This window comes from Choloepus didactylus, chromosome 5 (assembly GCF_015220235.1).
Source record: "Choloepus didactylus isolate mChoDid1 chromosome 5, mChoDid1.pri, whole genome shotgun sequence".
NCBI classification, from domain to species: domain Eukaryota; kingdom Metazoa; phylum Chordata; class Mammalia; order Pilosa; family Megalonychidae; genus Choloepus; species Choloepus didactylus.
The window spans coordinates 148,603,124-148,626,278 of record NC_051311.1 but is presented as its reverse complement, the minus strand read 5'-3'; the positions used below and the strand labels follow the sequence as shown (position 1 = coordinate 148,626,278).

Below are 23,155 nucleotides of genomic sequence, written 5' to 3'. Positions count from 1 at the left end.
GAGCATCCAGTAGGCAAATTGTTGTTAATAGATATCCTAATTTGTCAGAGAAGCAAGGTAGCACTTTCATTTGTTCCTATTTCGTGTTATTCTGGGATTCAGCTGGGTATCTGGGTCTATTGTCAGTGAAGGCTGACTCAGAACATTGTTGGGATCCCTGGCTCTCCATTCCCTCAGGAAACCCAGTGCAGCTGAAACCACAAATCTGGCTTTCTTCCAGAACATTCAATAGAAGCCACTGTCTCTTGTGCCCCAGTCTAAAAATCAGATTTGCATCTCCTTATCCTTCCTCTGTTGTCACCTTGTGTGGGTGGGCTGTAAATTAGGCAGGGCTTTGACTGCTGCCTAATTTGCTGTTGTCATAGTCAAGAGAGGAGCTGAAGAAATATGTCTGCTTACCTGATTGTGATTTCAGTAGTGTGCCTGCTGGGTTTGCCCCATGGGCCAGATTACAAAATGCTGGCAGCTGGCATGCTGTGTATAGCATGCCCTCTTGGAATTGGAGAAGGTTGGAAAACACATGAATTATACATCTGACAATGTGACCGTGGAAAGTGCATGTCCTTAGTGACTTTAGTTGTTCATTAAACAAACTATTCTTGGATTCCAAACCTATATAATTTTTTTACTTCTCACTGTTTCCTGTTTAGTATGTGGGTGCCAGGATAAATTAAAGCCAGTGACTACAAATGGAAGAATGCAAAGTAATCTTAACTCGTGGAAGGTCTGTTTCTCACATAGGTACCAATTATTTTCTTTCACCCCCACCCCACACCCCCATAAAACTACCTGGGTCATTGCTGCCCAGTGGCTGATGAGGATCTCACAGGACCAACACAGAACACTCACCAACATCTTTTTAAAGCAGCTTTCTTCCAGATGTGGGAATTGTTATGTAACATGTTTTGCATCTCTTAACCTACAAAACCTCCCTTTAAGACAAAACAGTTTATGTCTATCCCAACCCGCTGCCTCCTTCCTCTTTCATGTCATTGTTCCCTTTTTTCCACCCCATGGATTAAAATAGCATTCATCAAATTGTTTCAAATGGCAGTAGAGATGAATTACACTCAGAAAGTTTTGATTATCTGAACAAGCCAAGATGCAATTTAAAGCTAGACCCCTAATTACAGGACTAAATTGCCCAAGGCTGGCCTCTCTCTGTTAAATGTGAATCACCGGTTTTTGGCCAGGTGTATCCCACCTGCGTTTATTACCTTTGGATGGCTCCAAGCCCCTGCATCACATAGTGGCCCCACCCGCTGGTCCACACACTTGTCAGCTCTCTGAACTTGAGTGGTGTGCTGTGGAATCCTTTCTCAGGGCTGTAGGTCAGATGGTCTTAGTCTGATGGACTTTCTTTAGGATCTTTGCTGAGAGAGTTTCAAGAAGATACTTTTTTTTTTTTTTAACTTCAGCATGAATTCAATATTGAGTATTCTGAACACTCCTAGATAACCTAAAGGTAAGACTGTCTTGCAGTTTTTACCTCTTAAGTGTTTCATGAATCTTTCTATTTTACTTAATTTTTTTTCCATACTAGTGTAAACTCGACCTGAAATTATTTTTGGTTTTTATTTTCTTTTTTACCGTCTGTTTCTCAGTAGAGTGTGTGAAATTCTATGAAGGAAGGGCCTTTGTTTTGTTCATGCTGTTTTCCTAGAGATTACAACAGTGCCTGGCATATAGGACCTGCTATACTCATATTTATAAGAGCTCCTACAGTTGCGTCTACCATATGCAATAATATGTACATTAAAAAACTGCTGAATAATGAATGAGTGATTGAATATGCCGTTCATGGCACCTTGGTTCAGTTCCACTTTCTCTTCCTTGCCTGGCTATTATCATAGCTATCTCAGTGGTCCCATGCTTCCCTTCGTTTCCACCCCTCATTCTGTCCTTACAGAGGCCAGTCTGGACGTATTATTCCCTTGCTCACAGCTCCTCAAAGGAACCCCCTTGCTTTCTGGATAAAGGCACAGAGATCCTCCATCATCCAGCCCTTCATCTTGCATCACTGTCTGCCCCACACTGTAATCACAGTGACCTGCTACTGGTCATTGGTACTCTCCTTCTGCCTCTTGCCTTTCTGTCTTTCATTATTCAACAAATATTTGAGCATTTATTATGTACTGGACTCTGTAATAGATGCCGAGCATATAGCAGCACGTAAGGCAAAGCCCATTCTTTCATTGGTCTTAAATTGGAACAGGGGAAGCAGAGAAACAAGGAAACAACTACATAATTAATATGATCTTGGGTAGTGATATTTGCTATGAAGAAAAATAATGAGAGGAACGGGGGTAGAAAGTGAAAGGGTGGAGGTAGGAGAGGGTGGCTTGCATTCTCCTTTGTCTGGAGCAGTCTTCCCCACCCCCTGTGCATCTGAGTAGCTCCCACTCATCCTGTCTGGCTGCAGCCAGAACTCATTCTCCCCGAGAAAGCCCGCCTTCACTGCTGGCTCAGGTGGGTCGTCGCCCTCCCAGGTGGCCCACAATCCCTGGTACATGGGCCTGCCGTGTTTCTGAATCCCCCTCTCAGCTGACAGCTTGGAAGGAAGATCAGCTGGACTGGATCTCATTCATCTTTGTTTCCCAAATGACTGCACAGTCTGGCACACAGCAGGTGTCTAGTAACAGTAAGAGTAAAAGTTATGCAATGCTCAAGTTAGTGCTTCTGCTAGGATTTACTTTGGGGGAACCAAAAGATAGCAGGTATTAGAGAAAACGCTTTCTTAAAGGTCGACGTATTCATTGCATTACCATCATATCAGTGATGCCATGGCCTGCAAACTACTGGGTTAAAACATTTCTTATTTTAGGGAAGAAATCATTATAGGACATTTGACATAGGAATAGATTTGCTCTCATTGACAACTGTAATGGCCTGATGTTAAAATCCCCAGTTTGCAGTCCAAACTGCCTGAAAATTGGTTCTGAAATCCAAAACCAGATGCAGTTCATCTGGTTTCCATTGTTGTTTCAGCATGAAAGGGCAGAATCATCCATCGGGGGTTTTGAGCCAGGCAGCGATTACTTACCTTTTTGGGGAATGGCCAGAAAAAACTGCATGGATGTTACGGTGTGTCATTGATGTGAAGTTGTTGAATGCCACTGAGCCGTAAATTCAAGCTAAATTCACGTGTTGTGGATGAAAATGTGACTAATTAGAATCAATGCCGCTTCCTGTGGAGTGGATTGCAACATTGCCTTTTTATAAGAATTTAATTTTGATGGCTTCATTAAAATGCAAATTAAACTGCAAACAAGCAGAACCCAGTCAACCATCCAGAACACTTAACCATTCGGAAACTTTCCAGTCCCCTGCTTTAAGAGATGGGAGAAATTCTGAGCAGAGATTGTGTATTCATTTTAAGCATTCAAGTTGTATCCTTCAATCTGATAATCCTAATTTTTTTTTTTTTTTCTGTAGCTACATCATATCTCCAGATTTTTTGATTCTTTCATGTATCTTTACTCAAGGCTGGGGCTTGCCATTGAGTTTGTAATTTAAAGCGGACTTCTCAAACTTTAATTTACAGTTGAATCACCTGGGGATCCTGTTAAAATGATTGATTGAGGAGGTCTGATTTTTAGTGTGAGATTAAGATGATGAATTCATACTTGGAAGCTATGCATACCAATGTTTGAAAGTGGTTTACAGGTTACTCTTTCAGTTAGCTTGAAAATTATATTGACCAGACTATAACCCTTCTTTCTGTTTTCTGATTGAACATGACGTATTATAAATTATGATTTTAGCAGACACACAGGAGTGTAAGGAAAAGAGCCGTCATTTTATTTATAAAGTAAATTCATAGCTAGTTCCTTTTAAACCATTAAAAAACATTAGGCAAGATATTAATTATGGGAATTTGAGCAGTTTAAGATTCAAGAATCAGACAGCATCCACTGCTTGTAGAAAGGGGAAGCTTATACAAAGTGAATGCGTAAGCAAGTGAGGAAATTTCTGAATGGTTGATATTAAATTTCCATTTTACGTAAGGGGGGCTCTTACAAAGTAGGGAGCAGAGATACATTGATTATTACGGTAGGTCCAATTTGATAAGCTCCCTCTCATGTACTGAAACTGGTTTATCACCAGATGTGGCTTATCTGCAATTGTGTAGTGTGCGTTCCATTGTTTCATTTTCTCAGTCAGCCCCGGCAGGTCAATTGTTTTTGTTTTCTGAAAAATCCTTTCTTGGAAAGGGGTTCCTCCTGACAACACCCAGTACAGGAGGCTTTTATTTTACTTAACATAACAAAAGCAGAGAAATATTTCTATAGTATTTCATGTAATAAGGTGTGGGGTCAGTGTATCCAAAGAATCTATTATCTCATGAGAGTATATTCTGTGGGGAGAGGCTTTGTCCTAGAACTGTGGTCAGTTATTTGTCTAAAAACACAGTCCCAGCTTTTATGTGTTGATTTCCATCTTCCAGCTTTTGTGTTTTACATCTGGGATCCTGTGCTTGGGGTTTGATTTCCCCACGGACGTGGAATAAGGCTGGTAGGAAGCTAATTTGTTGTTGTTGTTGCTTAATTTTGCTGTGCTCAGGATTTAGTCAGTGTTTCGATCAAAAGTTCTGAATGAAAGTACCATTTTAGTAGGGCAGAAGTAAGTCATCATATTTTAAATTTTCTAAAAGTTTGATTCATTCATTGTCTCTAAAGAACTTTAGAGTGGGGTGTGGCAATTTTGTTTTCTCTTTTCAACACTGTTTTGGCTATTCTAGATGTTTACATTTACAAATAAATTTTAGTATTAGCTTGTCAGTTTATTCCAGAGAGCCTGCTGGGATTTTGGTTGTGATTGTCTTGAATTCTTGTGGGAAGGAAATCAACATCATAACAGTATTAATGAAACGATGTTCAACAAACTCTTGTGATAAAAGTCTTGCAATCTTAAAAAAAGGATAAAGGTCTGCTTTGGGATGCCTTGAATCAAAGGCTGAAAACATCCTACTAAACACTTTTTAAATGATAATTATCCTTTGCCACCAGCAGGGGTCACATTCCTGAAAAGTATCATAGTTGGCAAAACCCCATTGTTGTGGGATTAGCATACAAGGGCTTGCTTACCATTCAAATTGTTTCTGGTAGGGTGAGTTGCACTGGTTTGTTTTTAAACCCTTTCTACTCTGTCACAATGGTTCTTTTTCAGAAGTGTGTTGGGTGGTTTTAATTCATTATTTCTCAGGGTGAGCGGCAAAAGTAGTGAAAAATTCTAAGCTAGGAATTTTGAGACCAAAATTCTGTTCCTGAATGCTCTCTGGGGAGTCTTAGGGGAAGCCGGCAAGGGATGGTGAAACACCTTAAAGCTAGCAGAAGTGGAGGGTGCTGGGGACAATTTACCCCAGATCTGAAGGGAAGGGGAGGAAGCTGTTGGAGGGGCCGACTGAGAGGGGCCTTGGGCCTCAGGGAAAGCAATGAAGTCCCTGCTAATTGGTAACTGGCAGCGAGGAAGCCAGGGGAGCAGGTGCTCAACCTTTCCCGGCTCCGCACTCCCACTGCAGCTTCTAGTTGAGCTGATCCCAGACAGAAGCCAGAGGTCCAGGATGGGCTGCGTCCCTACAGGTCATCTTCCAGGGTACTGAGCAGGTGGAGAAGGGTGGCTTGTGGTTCTGGAGGGGAAAATGGAGAATATGCACTGCTAAAATATCTTCAAGTGTTTACAGATGGTTATGAACAGTCAGTGAAATGCTATTCCAGAAGCACCTATCATTTGATGAAATTATATAGAGAAAGCCTGAGGATCCCTCAGAGCTGAAGAAACCCATGCCCTGCTGCCTCTTTGAATTCCCTCTTTAGTTTCCTCTTGCTGTCTTTTGAAATTTGAATTCCTCAACAAGGCAGCTGATCCAGATAGCCAATCAAGACCCTTAGTTCATTAAATTTGTTCCAATAAAAAATAAAGCCCACCTACCTATACCTGCCCCTCTAAGACAGACAAACCCCTCATCCAATCAATAGGAGTCAAGCTGACTTCCTTTTTATGTCCATAAAAATCGTTTGCCATCCCTAGAAGCCCGAAGCTACTTCTCTTCTTGCAAGACGTTTGGCTTCCTTTGTTGCAGCAAAATTTTGGTGTCCTGAATAAAATGCTGTAGTCTGCAACTGGACTTAGATTTGTCTTTTTACACAAGTAAAAGTATGCAAATATTGTATGAGAATCACTGAGGGTTTCCAGAATACATCTGTATTATTCCTACCCATTCTATGATGCAGGAATTCTCATATACCAAAGTGTGCTTCTTAAAACATCCCTGTAAAGTATTCCCGAATGGCAAACAAGGACCTGGGGATACAGAGTCCAAGGCAGTATACTGTTAGCCCAAGATTTCTTTGAAGTCTTGATTTTTATCTTAAAAATTCATGCAGGTTTTGCATTCAACTTTATAAAACATACATATCAACCAAAAGAACATGGAAAATCCAGTTTGAGAAGCCTAAACCGACATCTGAAAACTGAGCCTCCTACAAAACTGTGTTTAATAGTTTCTTTCCTTTAGTAACTCATTTCATGCTTATCAGACTTTAAAAGTAGCTGCAGAAATACTGAAAATCAAGGCATAAATTAAAATATAGCAATCTGAAAATAATTAGTGCTGCATAGTTGATTTATTGTTCATTTACTTATTTGTGTATTACTTACTTTCTTATTTATTTATGGCACTGTGTTCTGTGGATGAGCAGTATTTGCAGTGAAGTGCCCGGGAGCTGGAGGGTGATGGTTCTGGTACAGGCAGCCTTCAGACAGCCATGAGGAACAACCTGTCCCTTGCCCGAGTCTCTCCAGTACCTCATGTTGCCCCCTCTGTTCAGGTGCTAAAGAGAGGTTATGAGGCACTCAGAGTTCCTCCTTGAGCACATATCTTGAGAAAACAACAATGAAGAAAGCAAACTAAAAAGGCTGAGTCTAACCTGTATTTGAAGGCATTTCCAGAGGAACTAAGGTTTGCTTTTCAGTCTTGTTAAATAATCTTTTACTTTTTGCTTTTGATTTCCATTCAAATGTGTAATTTTGCATAAAAATTGCTGTCTGTCGGGCTATTGTTATTTTTGGATCAATAACATTAAAGATAAAAACCATCTGGAAATGGTCTTTGGGTTTGCACATCCTGCTGGATTATTCTGAAATCTTTGGTAAATGTTGGCTCTGGCATTTGGGGTGTGTTGTACGACTTTTGGGCAGAGTTCTTCGGAGAAACAAACAGGAGATGGGTAGATAACGTTGCTTGATGGCTATGGGGTTGGCAAGTCCAAACTCCACAGGATGAGCCAGAGACTGGAAACTCTGATAAAGGTGATGTTGAAGTCCTCAGTCCAAATTCCCTGGGAGAAGCTGGCTGGCTGGAAGTTCTGGCAAGAGCCAATGTTGAAGTTAAGGCAGAAATTCTGACCTCTGAAACCAACTGTTCTGGCTTTTAGGATCTCCAGCTGGTTGGATAAGGTGACTCCCCAAATTTCTTAACACAAGCTTCTTTGTTAATTGTAGACGCAATTAACTGATTGTAGATGCAGATCACATCTAGGAAATACCCTCACAGTAACAAACAGGGCAGTGCTTGACCAAACAACTGGATGCCATAATCTAGCCAAGTTGGCGTATGAAGGTAATCATCACAGGGACAATTAAAGAGCCTGTTAATTTTGGTGATATCACAGTCTGAAATTATGTAGAACATTTTCAAACATCCTTGAAATACTCTGCAGTTTCTCTTTTTGTTAATTCACAAAGCATTTGCCAGGCAAGAAGAGGCAAGTCACCAAAAGGCGTCATTTAACAGAAGGAAGAAAGGCTGCTGTTTGATGATGGGTGGCTTTACTGATGATGTCACTCAGAGGTTCCAAGCAGAGCTACAGTGGGGATATTGGTGAGGGGCTTCTGTCCACACTGATTTTTTTTGCCACCAAAAAATGCTGTACTTGTAGATCACTTTCAGTCTTGAAAATAAAACCTAAACAGGGAAGAGCAAGCTGTTCTTGGTATTAGGGCAGGTTTCACCCTCAGCCCTGGGCCCAGATCCTCCTGATTCAGGAGATGCATTTAGATCTGATGGTGGCCTCTGGCCTTCTGGTTGGGAAGAGGGTCACTGGAAAGATTCCATTTCCTGCTGCTCTAAAACTCTCTTCAGCTTCTTTAGGGTAATATGGAGAAGTCACCAAAAACACATTTATAGAAATCTTGGTAGCTACTTTAGGCTTTTTGTGGTTGCATTGGCAATGTTACTGGCACATGCATGGATACTGGAGTTAGAGAATTTCTCAGAAGATAAGTATGAAGTCAGAGTTTCCAGAAGACTGCACTGTAAATAAATATGCTTTCATAGTCTTTCCAGGGTCCCATTGGTCCTGAAAGGCCACTCTGTGTCTGGGAATGTTGAAGATATGACCTTTGGCAATATATTTAACTTTCCTCAGAGTCTTCGTTAGATTTCATGCAATCCAGAGTTAACTAAGCTTTCATGGAAGGACTTAAGAAGAGGATGTTAAATCAAGGAGAGAGAATGTTAAAAGGGGGAATTAACCATCCAAGAACCCCTTTCAGCTTCAGGCCTTGGATTAGCACTTTGGCTTGTGTTCTCATTTAACCTTCCCAGTAGCCCTGAGGAATTGTTATTATTCTCCTCATTTCTGAAGACCAGGAAATTGAAGCTCAAAGAAGTGAAGAAATTTTGCAGAACTTATCCAGTTCTGATAGGTGATGGAGCTAGGCCGGGTTTTATTTGTCTTGGGCACTTATTTTCTTTCCTGTGATGTCTCCTAGAATTCAGAAGAATTGTTGTTCATCTGATGGAAGCTGTGGACCTCCTCTGAAATAAGAGGCCCATTCATGTTATAGTAGGCATATAATTGCAGGGCAGTCATGGACACCATGGCATCTATCCATAAACCCCAGATATAGAGCCCCTTGTCTACAGAGAGGGGTTGCTCATTTTTACTTGTTTCAAGGGAGACCAACAGCTGGTTTTTGTGTTATTTACTCTGTAGGCCTCAGCTGATGAGACTGCGGGTTAGTGACATTGTTCTCATAGGTGAATCTTCATCAAAGCAAGGAAAAGTCACCTCCAGGGAGGACTTGTAGAATCCCAGGACCTCAGGATAGACCTGTACCTTAGGAATCACCCCCAGGCCCCTATCCTCAAGTATTTAAAGATAGGTGAGCACTGTGTATTAGGACATGATAATAGCTAACTTTTCTGAGCACTTATTGCTAGGCAATGAAATACAAGTTGTACATGTATTTCATCCTTTAATCTTCCAACCCACACTTTGAATTAGGTGCTAGTATTATCCTTGATTTACAGCTGAGTAAACTGAGACATAGAAAGATGAAGAGCCTTGCCCAGGTTTGAGGGGCGGGGCTGGGATGTGCTCCTGTGTGGTTCAAAGCCAGTGCTCCCCCATTACTCTGTTATGTTGCTTCAGGTCATTTTGTTCCTGTCCACGGGGACATTCGCCGTTTTAACTCCTTGTTTTAAAACTTCAACAATGCTAAAGCATTCACATCCTCCTAGAACTTATACCTGTGCTTCTCAGTCAAGGATTTCTTTCCCGCTCCAATCTCAGTTCCTTTTACTCTTAAAACAGAGTATTTTCTTCTAGAAAGCACCAGGAGAAGCCGCCTTACAAATAATCTGGGGATCTTGGATTCATACAAAGTTCTGCACCTGTTTCTGTAGGGAAGGTAAGGGAAGTCCTTAAGATTGTGTAGTCCTTAAATTGTGCTCCATGGACGAGTAGCATTGTAAGATGTAAATGGTGTCCTTTGAGTAAGTTTCTTAGGGAAACATAGGGTTAAATAATGTTCCATAAGTGTAATCTTTATTGCAGGACTTCTTGGAGCCTTTAATATGTTCATATTGATGGGGAAAAGTATGAAAGACTTAGGAATTACGTCAGGTAGGATGCAATTGACAATTGCCCTATGGTTAGATCCATTTCTCTTCTCTTGGTAGATTCATTGAGCATCCATTTTTGCACATTAAGTGTGGTTCTTCGACTTCTTGGACCAAGTTTTATCACTAATTGATGAAACTTGGACCAGTTTTATCACTAATTGATGAATTACGAATAATGGACAAGTGCTCATTTAATATTTTTATGGCATGATTTCACCTCTTTTATCCTTTAACAATATTCATTGAGACTCTACAGAAGGATAGGTAGCATTTGGCATTTTTCAACAGATTTTACTTTAGAGTTTTTTTTTTAATACATAGATTCCTGAGATTATGTCCCACAGAACATTTTGGGAAACACTGCTCCAGAAAATGGTAAAGATCAGAAGGGCAGCTGGAAACCAAATCCCAGCCTTACATAAGCTTAAAACACACTCTCACAGCATCCCTGCAAAGTAGAAAGGATACAGCCTTCTTATTCTATTTATGTTCCTGATTAACAAGGGGCACAAAGCCTATACACAGTTATCCCAAATTCCTGTGAAGAGATAGTGCTCTATCGTTGTCCGTTACTAAAGATTTTAGTCTCAAACTTTATCTGACTCAACATCCTGCCTTACTGACCATCTTTTTCAGCCATATCCAAATTTGCCCATCTCAACCTTTTAATTAACCTCTTGAAATATAGGAGATATTGACAAAGGTGGATCAAGATTCTACAAATCCTCCTCATGATTTCTAATTAGTGAATGCTCCTGGTTTTCTCAACTTTGAGAACGCTGCTAGTACAAGAGGGAAGTTGGCAGGATTTGTTGAAAATAGGTTTTGTGATGCAAAGATTAAGGATAATAAAAATTATGAATGTGAGTGGTGGCAAGAAGGGGCCTCTCTAATTTCTACTGTCCTTATTGGTAAAACGAGGATAATCATAGTAACCTAACTCATGATTTTTGGGAGGATTAAATAAGTTTTTTAGATATAAGAAATTTGGAACTGTGCTTGGTATTTTAAATTTCCATTGATGATAGCTAATAAATTAGGGAATTATGGAGTTATTAAAATGGAGCATTTTCACAAGAGGGAGCAAAGCAAGTACTCTTCCCTGAAGTACCCCCCTTTTACCTATTTCCTACCCATCAGTATTGACAGCCCCCTCTTGCCTTGGGCATCTCGCATCTCCCGGTTGAATTCCTGGGTAAGGTTTTGTGGACTTTTTGTTCTACCTGAGTCACTATCTTTCTCATTGCACGGCTGGTCAGTTTTCAGATTGATGGTTCATCATTTGTTGGTGCGGTGGGTAAGCGAGTCATAGCATAGCTGAGGAGCCTGTGTGCAGGACTCATGAAAGGGCCTAGAGCCCTCCCTGGCTCCCATGGCCGTCCGTGAAGGCGGCAGCTCCTCCACGTTAAGATGGCACCAGTTTGGCAGATGTTCCTCTCAAACATCTGGCCAGTAATAAATGGAGGCTTATCTCCCCCTAGCTAAGGAGCATGAGGGTTAAGTTAAATGATCTCACGAAGCTGGAGGATCCTTGAATGATCCTATGCAATACTGTAAGACAGCACTCTCCTTGAGGGGGCTGTTGGAGAAGGAAAATGTGGCCGCTCTCAGGGCCTTGGGATCACCTGGCAGGATTCAGCAGGCTTCCATGTGACTAAGTTTTGGTGTAAACGTTATACTCTGGGTTGCATTCTGGAAGTGTCAGGTTTCCATGGAAAAGAGCTCTATGAGACAAGTGATCCAGTTCAGCAGGAGAGAACAGGCCCCTGACCTTCCTGGAGGAGAGAAGGGCGTCAGATGCCAGGTCACAAAACCCATTTGTCTTTGCTAGATTGAGATTCCTCATGGTCTCTTTTCCAGCCAGGATTTTTAATGTCAGAACTCAACCTAGATATCTTCAACTCTAAAAGAGTGGGGAGAATAGAAGAGAGCAAAATCCTGGAACATGATACCTGACAAGTTAGATGCATGACTGGAAAGCAACGCTGCCCAGTGCTTACTGTATTTAAGTTTTAGGGTCCTTCTCCTTTACCTCTGTTTCCCTTCCAGCTTCCTGAACTGTTTTTCCTCCATTGCTTTCTAATTCTTGGTTGCCTGTGTCCCACTTAGGATAAACCTACTCATGTCTACAACTTGTCCTTTTTTTCCACTTTACGCTATTCTCTAACTTCTTAAGTCTTAGGTCTGCTTAGACGGGACAGCATTCTCACTTGTATCCACCCTTGCTTGCTTCCCCAAAAGGGTTTCTCAGAATTAGAAGGAAGACTCATGTCAGCTTTGATGAGGTTTTGATGAAACAATGACCAGGATATGGTTGAAATCTGCTAGAGCTAGGAGTGGATGTCATGATAGTACAGAAATAAATGCCACAGAGGACAACGTGCCAGACCTGAAAGGGCATGTGACCCATACCCAAAGATGATTTTCTAGTGATTCATCTTATTTCTCTCACTTTTTAAGTCCTGAAAAAGTGCAAAGGACCAGTGCCCTGAGGTTTGGGAAACGGGGGCAGTACGTGTGCAGTAGGCCACTTCACGTACCTTCATCTGAGGACCTCCCTGCAGTCATAGTTCACGGACCTTTGTGCAGTATTGGTGTGAGCACTTGACAGATGCTCACTGAGTGAGCAGGTGGATAAAGGGGTATATGAGCAGATGAATGAATGAATCACCTGGAGATGGGCAGAGGTGGAAGACCAGCCCTCCATGCCTTATCCAGAACAGGTCATGACCATCTCAGGGGGTGTACTCATGGCATCAGTGGATAATGTCTATATCATTCTATGTGCTCTTCTTTATAAAGGCAGAAAGTTTGAAGACGGGGGTGCCGCCTCATTTGGAGAGGGCTGGTTAAATTTGTGATTCTCTCCTTAACTTAGAGCCTAACTCAAGGAAGGACGGATCACACAGAGTTGGAAGTTTGGTCTGAGCTTTCATCCGATGCGTGAATCCTTTTAAGGTGTCCTAGTGGCTAATCCTCGGTGCACTTTTAAGTCGTTAATCTTGCCCCAGCATCAGACCATACATAAAAGCATGTCACTGACAGCCCCCATTGCCTTCATCTTAAACTAGTTTGTAGTCTACATCCTTAGCTCTTAACATTTTGATCTCCGCTTCAGATCATACCTCACCATAGCTTGACCTTGCTTTGATCTGTTTTTTTTTAATATTTGGCATTCCAGTTGGGAATGATGACTGTGAGCATTTTCTTTAATTTTAGAACACTGACTACCTTTTTGAAAATCACCAACATGGGTAGCATTCTGTTCCTAATTTAAGATCTTAAGAGCAGCAGTTATCTTACTGGTTCTCCTATCATTATAATAGTTGACATTTAATTTGCACTGGACTAGGAGCATTTGAAACTCGATCAGAATTTTGACTTGTCTCCCATGGTGTGGGGAAACTGTCCAAATCAGAGTTCTGAATTTTCAGGGACTTTACTTGGGCAGTTTGGAAGTTTATACATGGGCAATTATTTTAGAAAAGATTGTATGAGCCACATCATTGGAGCAGCTTTTACAACCCAAGCTGGGGAGCTGCTTTTTTTAAGGAGACCCTGAAAGAGGATTTATTAAGATGAAATATTCCAAGTTACCATATTCCTGTTTTTTCTTTTTCTTTAATTGCTTTATTTTCTTATGTCATAATGTCTCTTAGGACTAGATCAGTAATTTTGAAGTCAGGCTGAGGGTGGGAGGATGAGTCCACAGCCTTAGGAGAATATTTCAGGATTTCACTGAAGAGGGGTGCATTTTAAAGAAGCATTTTCAATTTAGAAAATTATTTTTCATCTGAAAAACAACAAAAACCCTATTGTTTTATATGAGTAAAGTGTCCACCTAAATGAAATTATCTCTAAAATATAAGACCTAAGACCTAAATCAAAATGCACCAGGCACAGAGCTCTTTTTCTTTTGCCTGTGGGCAGATGGTATGCCATGTTGTTGTTAAAATCTGAATTTTCAATACATGAATATAGGGTGATCCTTCTATAATGTCAGTGGTGCCAAGCCATTCAGGCTTAATTGGTATTTTCAACATAGCCAGTGGAGAGGTGACTGAGAGGCCACCTAAATTATAAACTCACTGTCAAATATTTGTGACATAAAACAAGGCAAAAGATATGTTTTTAGTTATTTCAGTGAGGTTTCTATGTCTTCGGGGCCTTAGATGTTCTTTGTGTTCAAGGTCATCATCTATATCAGGGCCGCTGGGGGAAAAAAAATAACAAAGCCACTTAGACATCCATATTTTCTGCCTCAGCTGGGCCCTCAGTTCCATCCCAAAGTCCTTTTGTGTGTTTCTGGGTCTTACCTTTTCCAGTGGCACATCTGAACCATTTCCCTCTTGTCCCTGAGATCGTCTATGGAAAGCTTCCTTCTACTTGATCTTAGTTCACTCATCAGTTTCTTTTGAGATAAGTCCTCTGACCAGTTACCAACAAACCCACTTAACTTGTACTAACATCTAGTCCATAAACAACTTATTTACACGACAACAGTATGGGGAACTGTTTATTTATCTTCATGATTTTTCCTGATTTTGTTAGTAACATATAACATTGAGAAAATAATAGAAAAAACTAGAAAAGTATGAAGAAGAAAATAATCATCCTTATTCTTACTGAGTAGAAATTACTACTGTTAACATTTTGACATATTTTTACTTTTTTTTCCATATATGCATAATCTCATGTTTCTTGTGCTTATCAATTTCTTCCCTAGTTACAGTGTCCAGCTCCTCCTAAAATGCAGTGTTTTCTATACTTTTTTAGAAGGAGACTTTTATAGAAGTGACGGGAGATTTAGTAGTTAATAGATTGCTTATTATTTCCTTTAACATTTATGATACTGAATCCCTCTCGCTTTTAAAAAATAACAAATTTGCAATGAGGAATAATAATATCTTTCATATTATTTATATATAATTTTGACATATGAAGTGGGCTGACAATAATCAATAATGTGTTTGTGAGTCTATAGGCAATTTCATTTAAAAAAAATATATCTTTGTTAATGCCAGAGGAAAGAAATCAATACTGGCATATTTTTATCAACAATTATTTTTAGAATGGACTAAACAATCATTTTTTCACTGATGTACTTAGAATAATTACTATTTTCCTCCAAAGAAAATTTATCTGTTGAAGGAATCTACTTGGACTCTGATTTATTGGGTAAGTACTTTAAGATACTTAGGTTTATTCAAAACACTATGAACTAAGAGCCCAAAGAGGAAATAAAAAAGGCAAGAAAATGTCTACAAAAACATATTTATCACTGTCTTGCTGCTCACAGGAGCCAGTTTCTCTGTTTATTCCCAAAGAATAATATCATTTATCTTCTTGCTACCATAATTTTTAAACACAGCAACAACAGTTTGTTACTCATGTCCTGGTAAATTACGTTCCTCTGTAAGAATCATTTGTGCATTCTGGAATATTTGTGTTTTTATCTTGCTGTTTCACCACTGCGTATTTACTACGTTCTCTTCCCAAATGTTTTTTTACTCAACTAAAAACAGTTCTGTGTATTTTAGTAACATTTACAATGAGACCTATCTGTGCATCTGTACCTTATTTCCATCTTCTTTATTTCTATTTTCTTGAGTGACCTGACAAAGCAACTGGGCTGCCCTCTTCAGCTCGCTCATTCTCCCTCTCCCTTCTTCACCTCCTCTTCTGGAAAGCATTGTTGACTCAAAGAATGCTTCCTGGCCTGAAAACGAGCTGCTTCAATTCATACTGCCTTTCTCAGAAGAAGTTTGGATTTGTGGCCATCCAGGTTATTTGGGGATGACTGGCAACTTAAGGCTTTTAACTGTATTCGATTGGCCTGAATTATATACGTGATGTTGTGCTTGCCAAGAGTGATGGGTAGAGCAAATTTAACATTTCAAAATCAGGTAGCCTGTGCTTAACACTACACCTCTGTGTGTCCTTTGAGTGTAGTTTAAACTGGTGGTAGCATGACACCTGTACACATGCATAGAGCAAACAAATGTAAGAAAGATAATAATGATAGTAGCAAACATTTAGCAAACATTGAATACATACTGGAGACTCTGCTAAGTATGTAAGTTCTTGCTAATCATTTAAAATCATTCTGTGAAGTAGATAATGTTATTTTCCCATTTCATAGACTAGAGGTTTATAGAGGTTAAAAACTCTTGCCTATGTAGTAAATGGACTCAAATTCAGGTCTGTCATGATGGTAGCAGGAGATGGTAGGCTTTTAAATCAACTCCATCGTCCCCGTCATCTCTCCCATAATCCTCACAAAAAACAGAGAATCTGATTTGAAAAGTGTGCTTGCTTTGCACAGTTTAAAGAGATTTCCGAAGAGCTTTCTCCTCTAAACCAAATTGCCACATCTAAGCTCATCTCATGTAGAAATTCTGAAGCCTCTACTACTTTGAACATATTGGTCTTCACCACTGCTCTTTGGAAGATATGGCAGGTACAACATGAAAGTGAAGTGTTCTAGTTTGCTAATGCTGTGGAATGCAAAACACCAGAGATGGATTGGCTTTTATAAAAAGGGGGTTTATTTGGCTATACAGTTACAGTCTTAAGGCCATAAAGTGTCCAAGGTAACACATCAGTAATCAGGTACCTTCACTGGAGGATGGCCAATGGCGCCCGGAAAACCTCTGTTAGCTGGGAAGGCATGTGTCTGGCGTCTGCTCCAAAGTTCTGGTTTCAAAATGGCTTTCTCCCAGGATGTTCCGCTCCAGCAAGCTTGCTCCTCTTCAAAACGTCACTCACAGCTGCGCTGAGTTCCTTCTGTTATGTCAGCTCATTTATATGGCTCCACTGATCAACTTAAACCCACCCTGGATGGGTGGAGCAACACTTCCATGGAAATTATCCAATCAGAGTCATCACCCACAGCTGGGTGGGGCGCATTCCATAGAAACACTCAAAGAATTACAATCTGATCAACCCTGATAACGTCTGCCCATACTAGATTACATCAAAGATAATGGCATTTGGGGGACATAATACATTCAAACTGGCACATGAAGTAAAAGATATTGATAAAGTCGGAGCAAGTGTACGAACTGTCTTTATAGTGGGGTACTCTGTTTGGGTTAGAATCCTGGCTCTGCCATGACTAGCTCTGTGAACTTGGGGCAAGTGACCTAAACACAGTGTTTCATTTTTCTTATCTGTAAAGTGGGTGTAATAGTACCTACCCAAAAGGGTTGTTGTGGGAATTAATAAGCCAAAACATGGAAAGTCCTTGGGAAAGTCAAGCTCAATGTAAGTGTTACTTATTACGGAAATAACAGGAACCTATTACTGTACAAGTTTTGGTACCTAAAGGTTAAATGGGGAAAAGATAATGCTGATATCTTGTATTGGACTGGGTAGGCTTAATGGAGTATCTGGGAAACTCATGATTAAATGGTGCAAGAGAGATTTTTGTAGGATAGGAATGGTGGGAAGAGTCAACTCAGGAATGCAGTATTGTTTATCAAAAACTCAGAGCTTTTAGAAGCATTATTGTATCTTAAGTCAGGGATGGCAAGGAGGTTTCAGCTCACAGGCACGCTTAGACATATTTAATGCAAACTATTCTGAGGTCAGGTCTGGATTCAGCAGGGTAGAATCTGTGAAAAAGTAGGATTCCAAAGGCATTGGAAGGGGCCAGCATGCAAGCCCAATATTTTCCCTTGTACTCCACAATGGCTGTCCAAGGACTAGGACCCAAGTGTCTCATCTCCTTTCCAAACATTGCTTTTTTTTGTACCTACTGCCTTCCTTGAGATATAAGAATTTCGTGCAGGGATTGGACCTTTGGAGAAACCTTCATGAGAACCTTGGATTTGATTTTTGGTGATTTAAGACACCATGGTAGGGCTTAGAGGCATGTTAGAAAAAAGAGTTTGGCAACATTAGAGGTTGAGAAGAGAGGATAGTGATGGTAGTATGTAATGGTTCAGCAAAGTGGTTCTTACTGTAATTTAGATAAGAGATTGAAGATGCATGGAAAAAAGAAGAGAAACAGAAAGGTACAGTAAATGAGAGTTATTGGGAAGAATCATCATTGTTTTGATTGGAGTAGATATGTAGAAATAAGGCAAATAATTCAGTGCCTGTCATGTATATCCCTCCCTCAGACCACCTAGTATTTTGATCTCTAGATAAGTTTGATATTTATATTTCTGGATCATGGACTAGGAATCCATTTTATTGGGTGGATAAGCCCTTTGGTGGTCCTATCCTCAGTGTGAGGAATGGAGTAGAAGAACTTGGTTTGAATCTGGGTTCTGTTGTTTGCAAAGGGAAGGATCCTGGGCAGGTTGTCTGACCTCTTGGAGTCTCCTTTCATTCATCTATAAAATAGGGATGAGCACGCTGTTGTGAGGGATCAGCTTAAACAACATACACAAAGCCCCTGCTGAGGTGGCTGCATGGAGAAGGTTCTTCACAAAGGCCCCTGTCCCGGCCTTCCCCACCCCTCCTCTGTGGCTGCTACGGTCAAAGGCAGCTGGCATCAAGATGTGGACCTGCTATAACCCAGGGAGTGATGGTTCCTTTTATTATTTTCCTTAGAGGAGAAGGTGTGGATCCATGTTTCATCTCTCTATGGACCGTTATTTTTTGTTTTGCTATTTTTTATACTTTACGATTTCTAGAAACACAAAAAGCAAGAGACCATGATTTGAAATTTAAATAAAGGACTTTAATTGGGGGCCTTCATATCATCTTTCCACTGTTGAAGATATGCAGCCTGTAAGAAACATCTTTCTTGGGCAGGCACAGTAGTCTCCAAGTATCTTGAATGAGGCCTAGCCTTAATATAAAAGGGGGGAAAAAGAAAGAAATAATGAAGTCAGCTTCTTCTTTCTTAAAGTTATATACTTCGAATAAAAATAAGTGGGTGGGTGGGAGGAGATCTTATCACAAGGCCAAGAATCCCCACATCCTTGAATTTTATTTCTCTTGCAAGAGTGGCCTATATAATTTTGCTTTGACCTATCTCTGTTACAATAATAGTAGCAAAAATTATAGTAACAATATCTTGCCATTTGTGTATCACTTCTATGTTGCCAGTTGTTAAATTTTTTCCAAAGTTAAAAACAGGATTCTCAGACAAACCTCAAACTAAACACGTGTCAAAGATTTTGTTCAACTCATTAACTGAGGCATCAGTAAGATGTTAAAACTGGTTCAAAGTGCATTTGAAGAGGTGACTTTTTATGGAGTATTTAATAAGGAATTTTAAGATAATAGTTTTGGGTTATATACAAAACTGGTTAATGTCCTATGGGGTCATAAACTGTAATCCTTGGGGTTATCCTTTCCACTAGGCAGAAACTATTTGCATCTCTTCTGGGCAAAATTCTTCAAGTTATCTTCTGCCCTTATGGCGTCGTAAAATAGCCCAGTCAATAGGTTGTCAATCAAAACTGCAAGCCCAGCATTGGCCTGAAAGAGCACCCAGTAGTAATCTCTTTTGCCCTTTTACAAATTTGGGAGGATTTTTCTTACCCTATCCTTGCATTAAAAGTCCGCATTAAAACTTCTTGGTTTGTACAAGGTAATAGGTTTGCCGTTGGGAAACACGTTTCTATACTCTGTTGCAAAATCTTGTCCTAGAAAATGATCCATATGACTGTAAGTTTTAATACTTGAATGTTATATTGTGTACATAAGATGTTTGATAATGTCACGGATGCTGTGTATTCCTAGAAGGCAGTGCTTATGGCATGTTCACATTCTTGCCTAAGTGTTCTTAGGATAATGAGCTCGCTGGTGGCACACACCGTCCCTCTTCTCCATCCCGAGGTAAATTTCTGCTGTATCTCTAAGAAATGCTGCTCCTGGGATCTGGACCTGTGCTCTAGCCAAGTGGAACTACTCACATCTAGTACCTCAGTGTATAGTGAATTTTCCAACAGCCTTGGTGTAAGGCAGTTTCCTTGGCTGGAATGTACTTTACCACATCCTGTCTGCCAGAACTTCTGACAGAGCACATTTTTAAAAACCTCCATGGAATAGTCCCCAAAGATGTCACCTCTAAGTGTGTTGCTAATAATACGTTGCAACCCTCTCAGAGGGTTTATTACGGTGCTTTGATTTGTTATTTGTGTTGTCTACCCCACTAGACTTTGTTTCTTAAAATTAGGTGCTGAAGCCTTGTTTTATTCATCTTTGTATCTTTGGATGATCAGTGCTTAGCTTGGGGACTTGTGTATCCCCAGGCCTCTTTGAGTGTTTATTGAATTGAATGGGGTATCAGAAGATGGTGGGGACAAATTTCTTATGTGCTTGATTCCAGTAATTCTAATAGTATCTTTATGAAGTAGAATACAACTTTAGTTCACTGTTTATCAAACAGTTAAATATCTATATATGCATCAAACACTGTGCCAAATGGTTTGGACAACGAAGACATATAAGGCATTGTTTCTGTCTTTAACTCATCTACAGCTGAGGACACTGATGTACATGTAAATAAATGCATTGTAGAACAGCACTTGCTCAAGGTTATGTATCTGTAAGTGGTAGAATTGTGATTAAAATCCAGATTTTGTAACTCCAAAGCCAAAGCCACCAAGCCGAGATGTCTCCTTGACATCTTAGCTGTGCTAAGAGTGGAGTCTCCTCTGAAGAGCAGAACATCAGCCTTTCTCTGCCTATCAATTAACAAGGCACGTCTTATTTTGAAGACATTATTAAATAACACCTTTTTGTTTTATTTGCAAACTAGGTCCTTCAGAAGCTTGGGAAAGCAGATGAGACAAAAGATGAACAGTTTGAAGAATATGTCCAGAACTTCAAGCGGCAAGAAGTAAGTACCTTTATCTAGTTTCTGGAGTGGGAAATGGATTGATTTGTGTTTCTGTTTACATATAAGATTAAAATGCATTAAGGTTATAGAAAGATGACATTAACTTGAGGATAACACTTGGTAATTCTATGGAGCTTCTAGGGGAAGGTGAAGGAAGAGGTAGTTGGCAGTGCAGGAAGAGGATTTGCATTTTAAAATCTCAGGAGATTGAGCAGTACTTTGCTCCTCTGGACCTCTTCAAAATGGACTGATTTAAAGGAAAGGCAAAGTGTTTGGTGATTTATCTTCCAGTACTTCTTAGAGATGCAGTAGTTAAATGCTTCTGGCAAAATTATTTCAATTGTTGCATGCCTCAAGATTGTGCATTCTCAGTGGGGGTTGTATGCTCCCCAGAGGGGTGAAGATTGCTCCTCAGGGGTTGGTGAAAAAAATCTTTTTTTAGGAATAAAGCACAGATATACATACATAAGCAGATATGAAGTATAAAACCTGTGTTATTAAAAGTCCATTGGAGGGTGGTGATTAGGCAAAATTATCTATAAAGGCTCCTCGGGGGTGATAATGAAAAACATTTGAGAAACTGCATTGTTTGTTCCTTTACTGGGTTGCTGTGTGTCTAACACACATGGTGAAAAAAATCACACTAATTTTTAAGTTACTTATTTGGCTTAGATAATTGGCCAGAATATCATTCTTTACAGATGATACCAGAGCTGGGGTGGGAGGAGGGCTGGGCAGCAGGCTCTGGAAGATGGGTGTGGAGATAAAGTGAGGGCAAGGAGTTGTTTTCCTGCTGCATTGGAGCTGCCAGTGCCTGCAGATAGAATCATGGTCTCAGGGATGACACCTGTTACTGGAAGATCCGGGGTTTATTTCACTCCCTTTACTCCTGTTTGCAGATCCCTGATCTTAGAAGTTTTCTTGCTTATGTGTATCATCAGGTGTCCCATTTTTTCTCCCACTGGAGACATGCCCGCTCTTTTCCTCACCAATAGGGGTCCTCAAATCCAGCAGATAGATGGCCGTGTAGACCACTCTTCATCGAAACACATTTCCCAATGTCTCTAATCTCATCCCAAGGCTAAGGGTGGACCTGTGAAGATAGGTGCCAATTTATTCTGAATGACTGCAGTCTTTTCTATCTGGAAATGAGAAAAGAGAGGTGTTCGAGAAGAAAACAGTAACAGAAAGAGAGATGGAATGTATCCACATAATTGAGAATTATAGAGAACTTTGGGTTAATGAATGTACAAAAGGGGATTCCTAGAGAAATGCGGGGTCTAGGTGCACAAAAAGAGTTGTCCCCCAGTCTCCACAAGACTCCAGGGGAACAGGTCATACACGTCTTCTTATGTTCTCATTCGGTGAGTTCTCATACATCTACTCGTGCAGTTGGGAAATGCACATAGGCATCATTATCTTGGACTGAAGGAATTTTCTGCAGGAAATCTTGTTAATGAATGCCCTGTTACTTTGCAAGGCAATCCCAAATGCCTGCTTTAAGGGGCTGATTTCAGATGGAACAGGTGATTCATGCTCACAGTTTTCCCTACTTGAGGCTTTACACTCTATCCTTTAAAACCTAATTTTCATGTCTGGTGAATCCCTATGGATCTAATTAGTTTTATGCTCCTGGATTTTTTCTCTATCCCCTTTTTTATGGCATTTTGATGTTAGCACTCCAGAAGGCTAACCTTGGGAGGCATCAAGTTCAGACATGCATTCATTATTAGGAAGCACTTGGCATTTTCCAGTTTCAGTGAACTTTTATTGCTCTTTCTTGGGCTTTGTTGGCTGAACCAGCTACAATTGTTTTTTGTCTAAAGGGCCAGAGAAAAATGCAGTTGATTAAATCGCCGACTCCATCTGTGAAGTGACCTGTGCCCAAGGAGCGTCAGTGTGGGATGACTTTATAATGCTCCTCCACCATCCATCCTTGCCACTGCAGACATTTTTCAAATGTTAGGGTGCAAATAGTTGACTGTTATTCTTGAAGACCAACAACTTGATTTCCTCAGGAATATTAGAAGACTCCACAATCAGGGTAAAACTTCAAAATTTCATGTTTTTTTCTATGAATTGCTTTTGTTCAAATCCAAAAAAATATTCCTGACAGTATAAGATGAACCATATTTAGATTTGTGCAGTATATCATAGTCCTCTGACCATACGCAATTGGTACGTAATCAAAATAGGTCATTCTATAATGTTCAAGAAATTATTCAAACATTTTGGACCTTGATGATCTTGCTTTTCAATTTCCTATAATTAAAATCATAAGGGTCCTCATAGTTATTGTTATCTTCCCTGCTTGTTCATAATAGAAACAGTGGTGGAAGGGTCTATATTTGAATTCTTGGCTTTGGAACTCAGCTTTATTTTATTACAACCCCAAATTTTCATTCTGACCCCAAACCTCTTTCTTAAAGGATGGTTTGTGT

The 23,155-nt window shown here is 40.1% G+C and overlaps 1 protein-coding gene across 4 annotated transcripts in view; it reads left to right on the top strand.

The window, feature by feature from the left end:
- AMPH (amphiphysin) overlaps positions 1-23,155 on the top strand; it is a 254,072-nt gene that overhangs the window by 81,243 nt on the left and 149,674 nt on the right. For 3 of the 4 annotated variants that reach the window (XM_037837113.1, XM_037837110.1, XM_037837111.1), the window contains exon 2: positions 20,634-20,714. In XM_037837113.1, the coding sequence (XP_037693041.1) occupies positions 20,634-20,714 (81 nt within the window). Of the gene's footprint in view, positions 1-20,633; positions 20,715-22,653; positions 22,759-23,155 lie in introns of those variants that run through there. The other variant, XM_037837112.1, reaches the window with a different exon arrangement.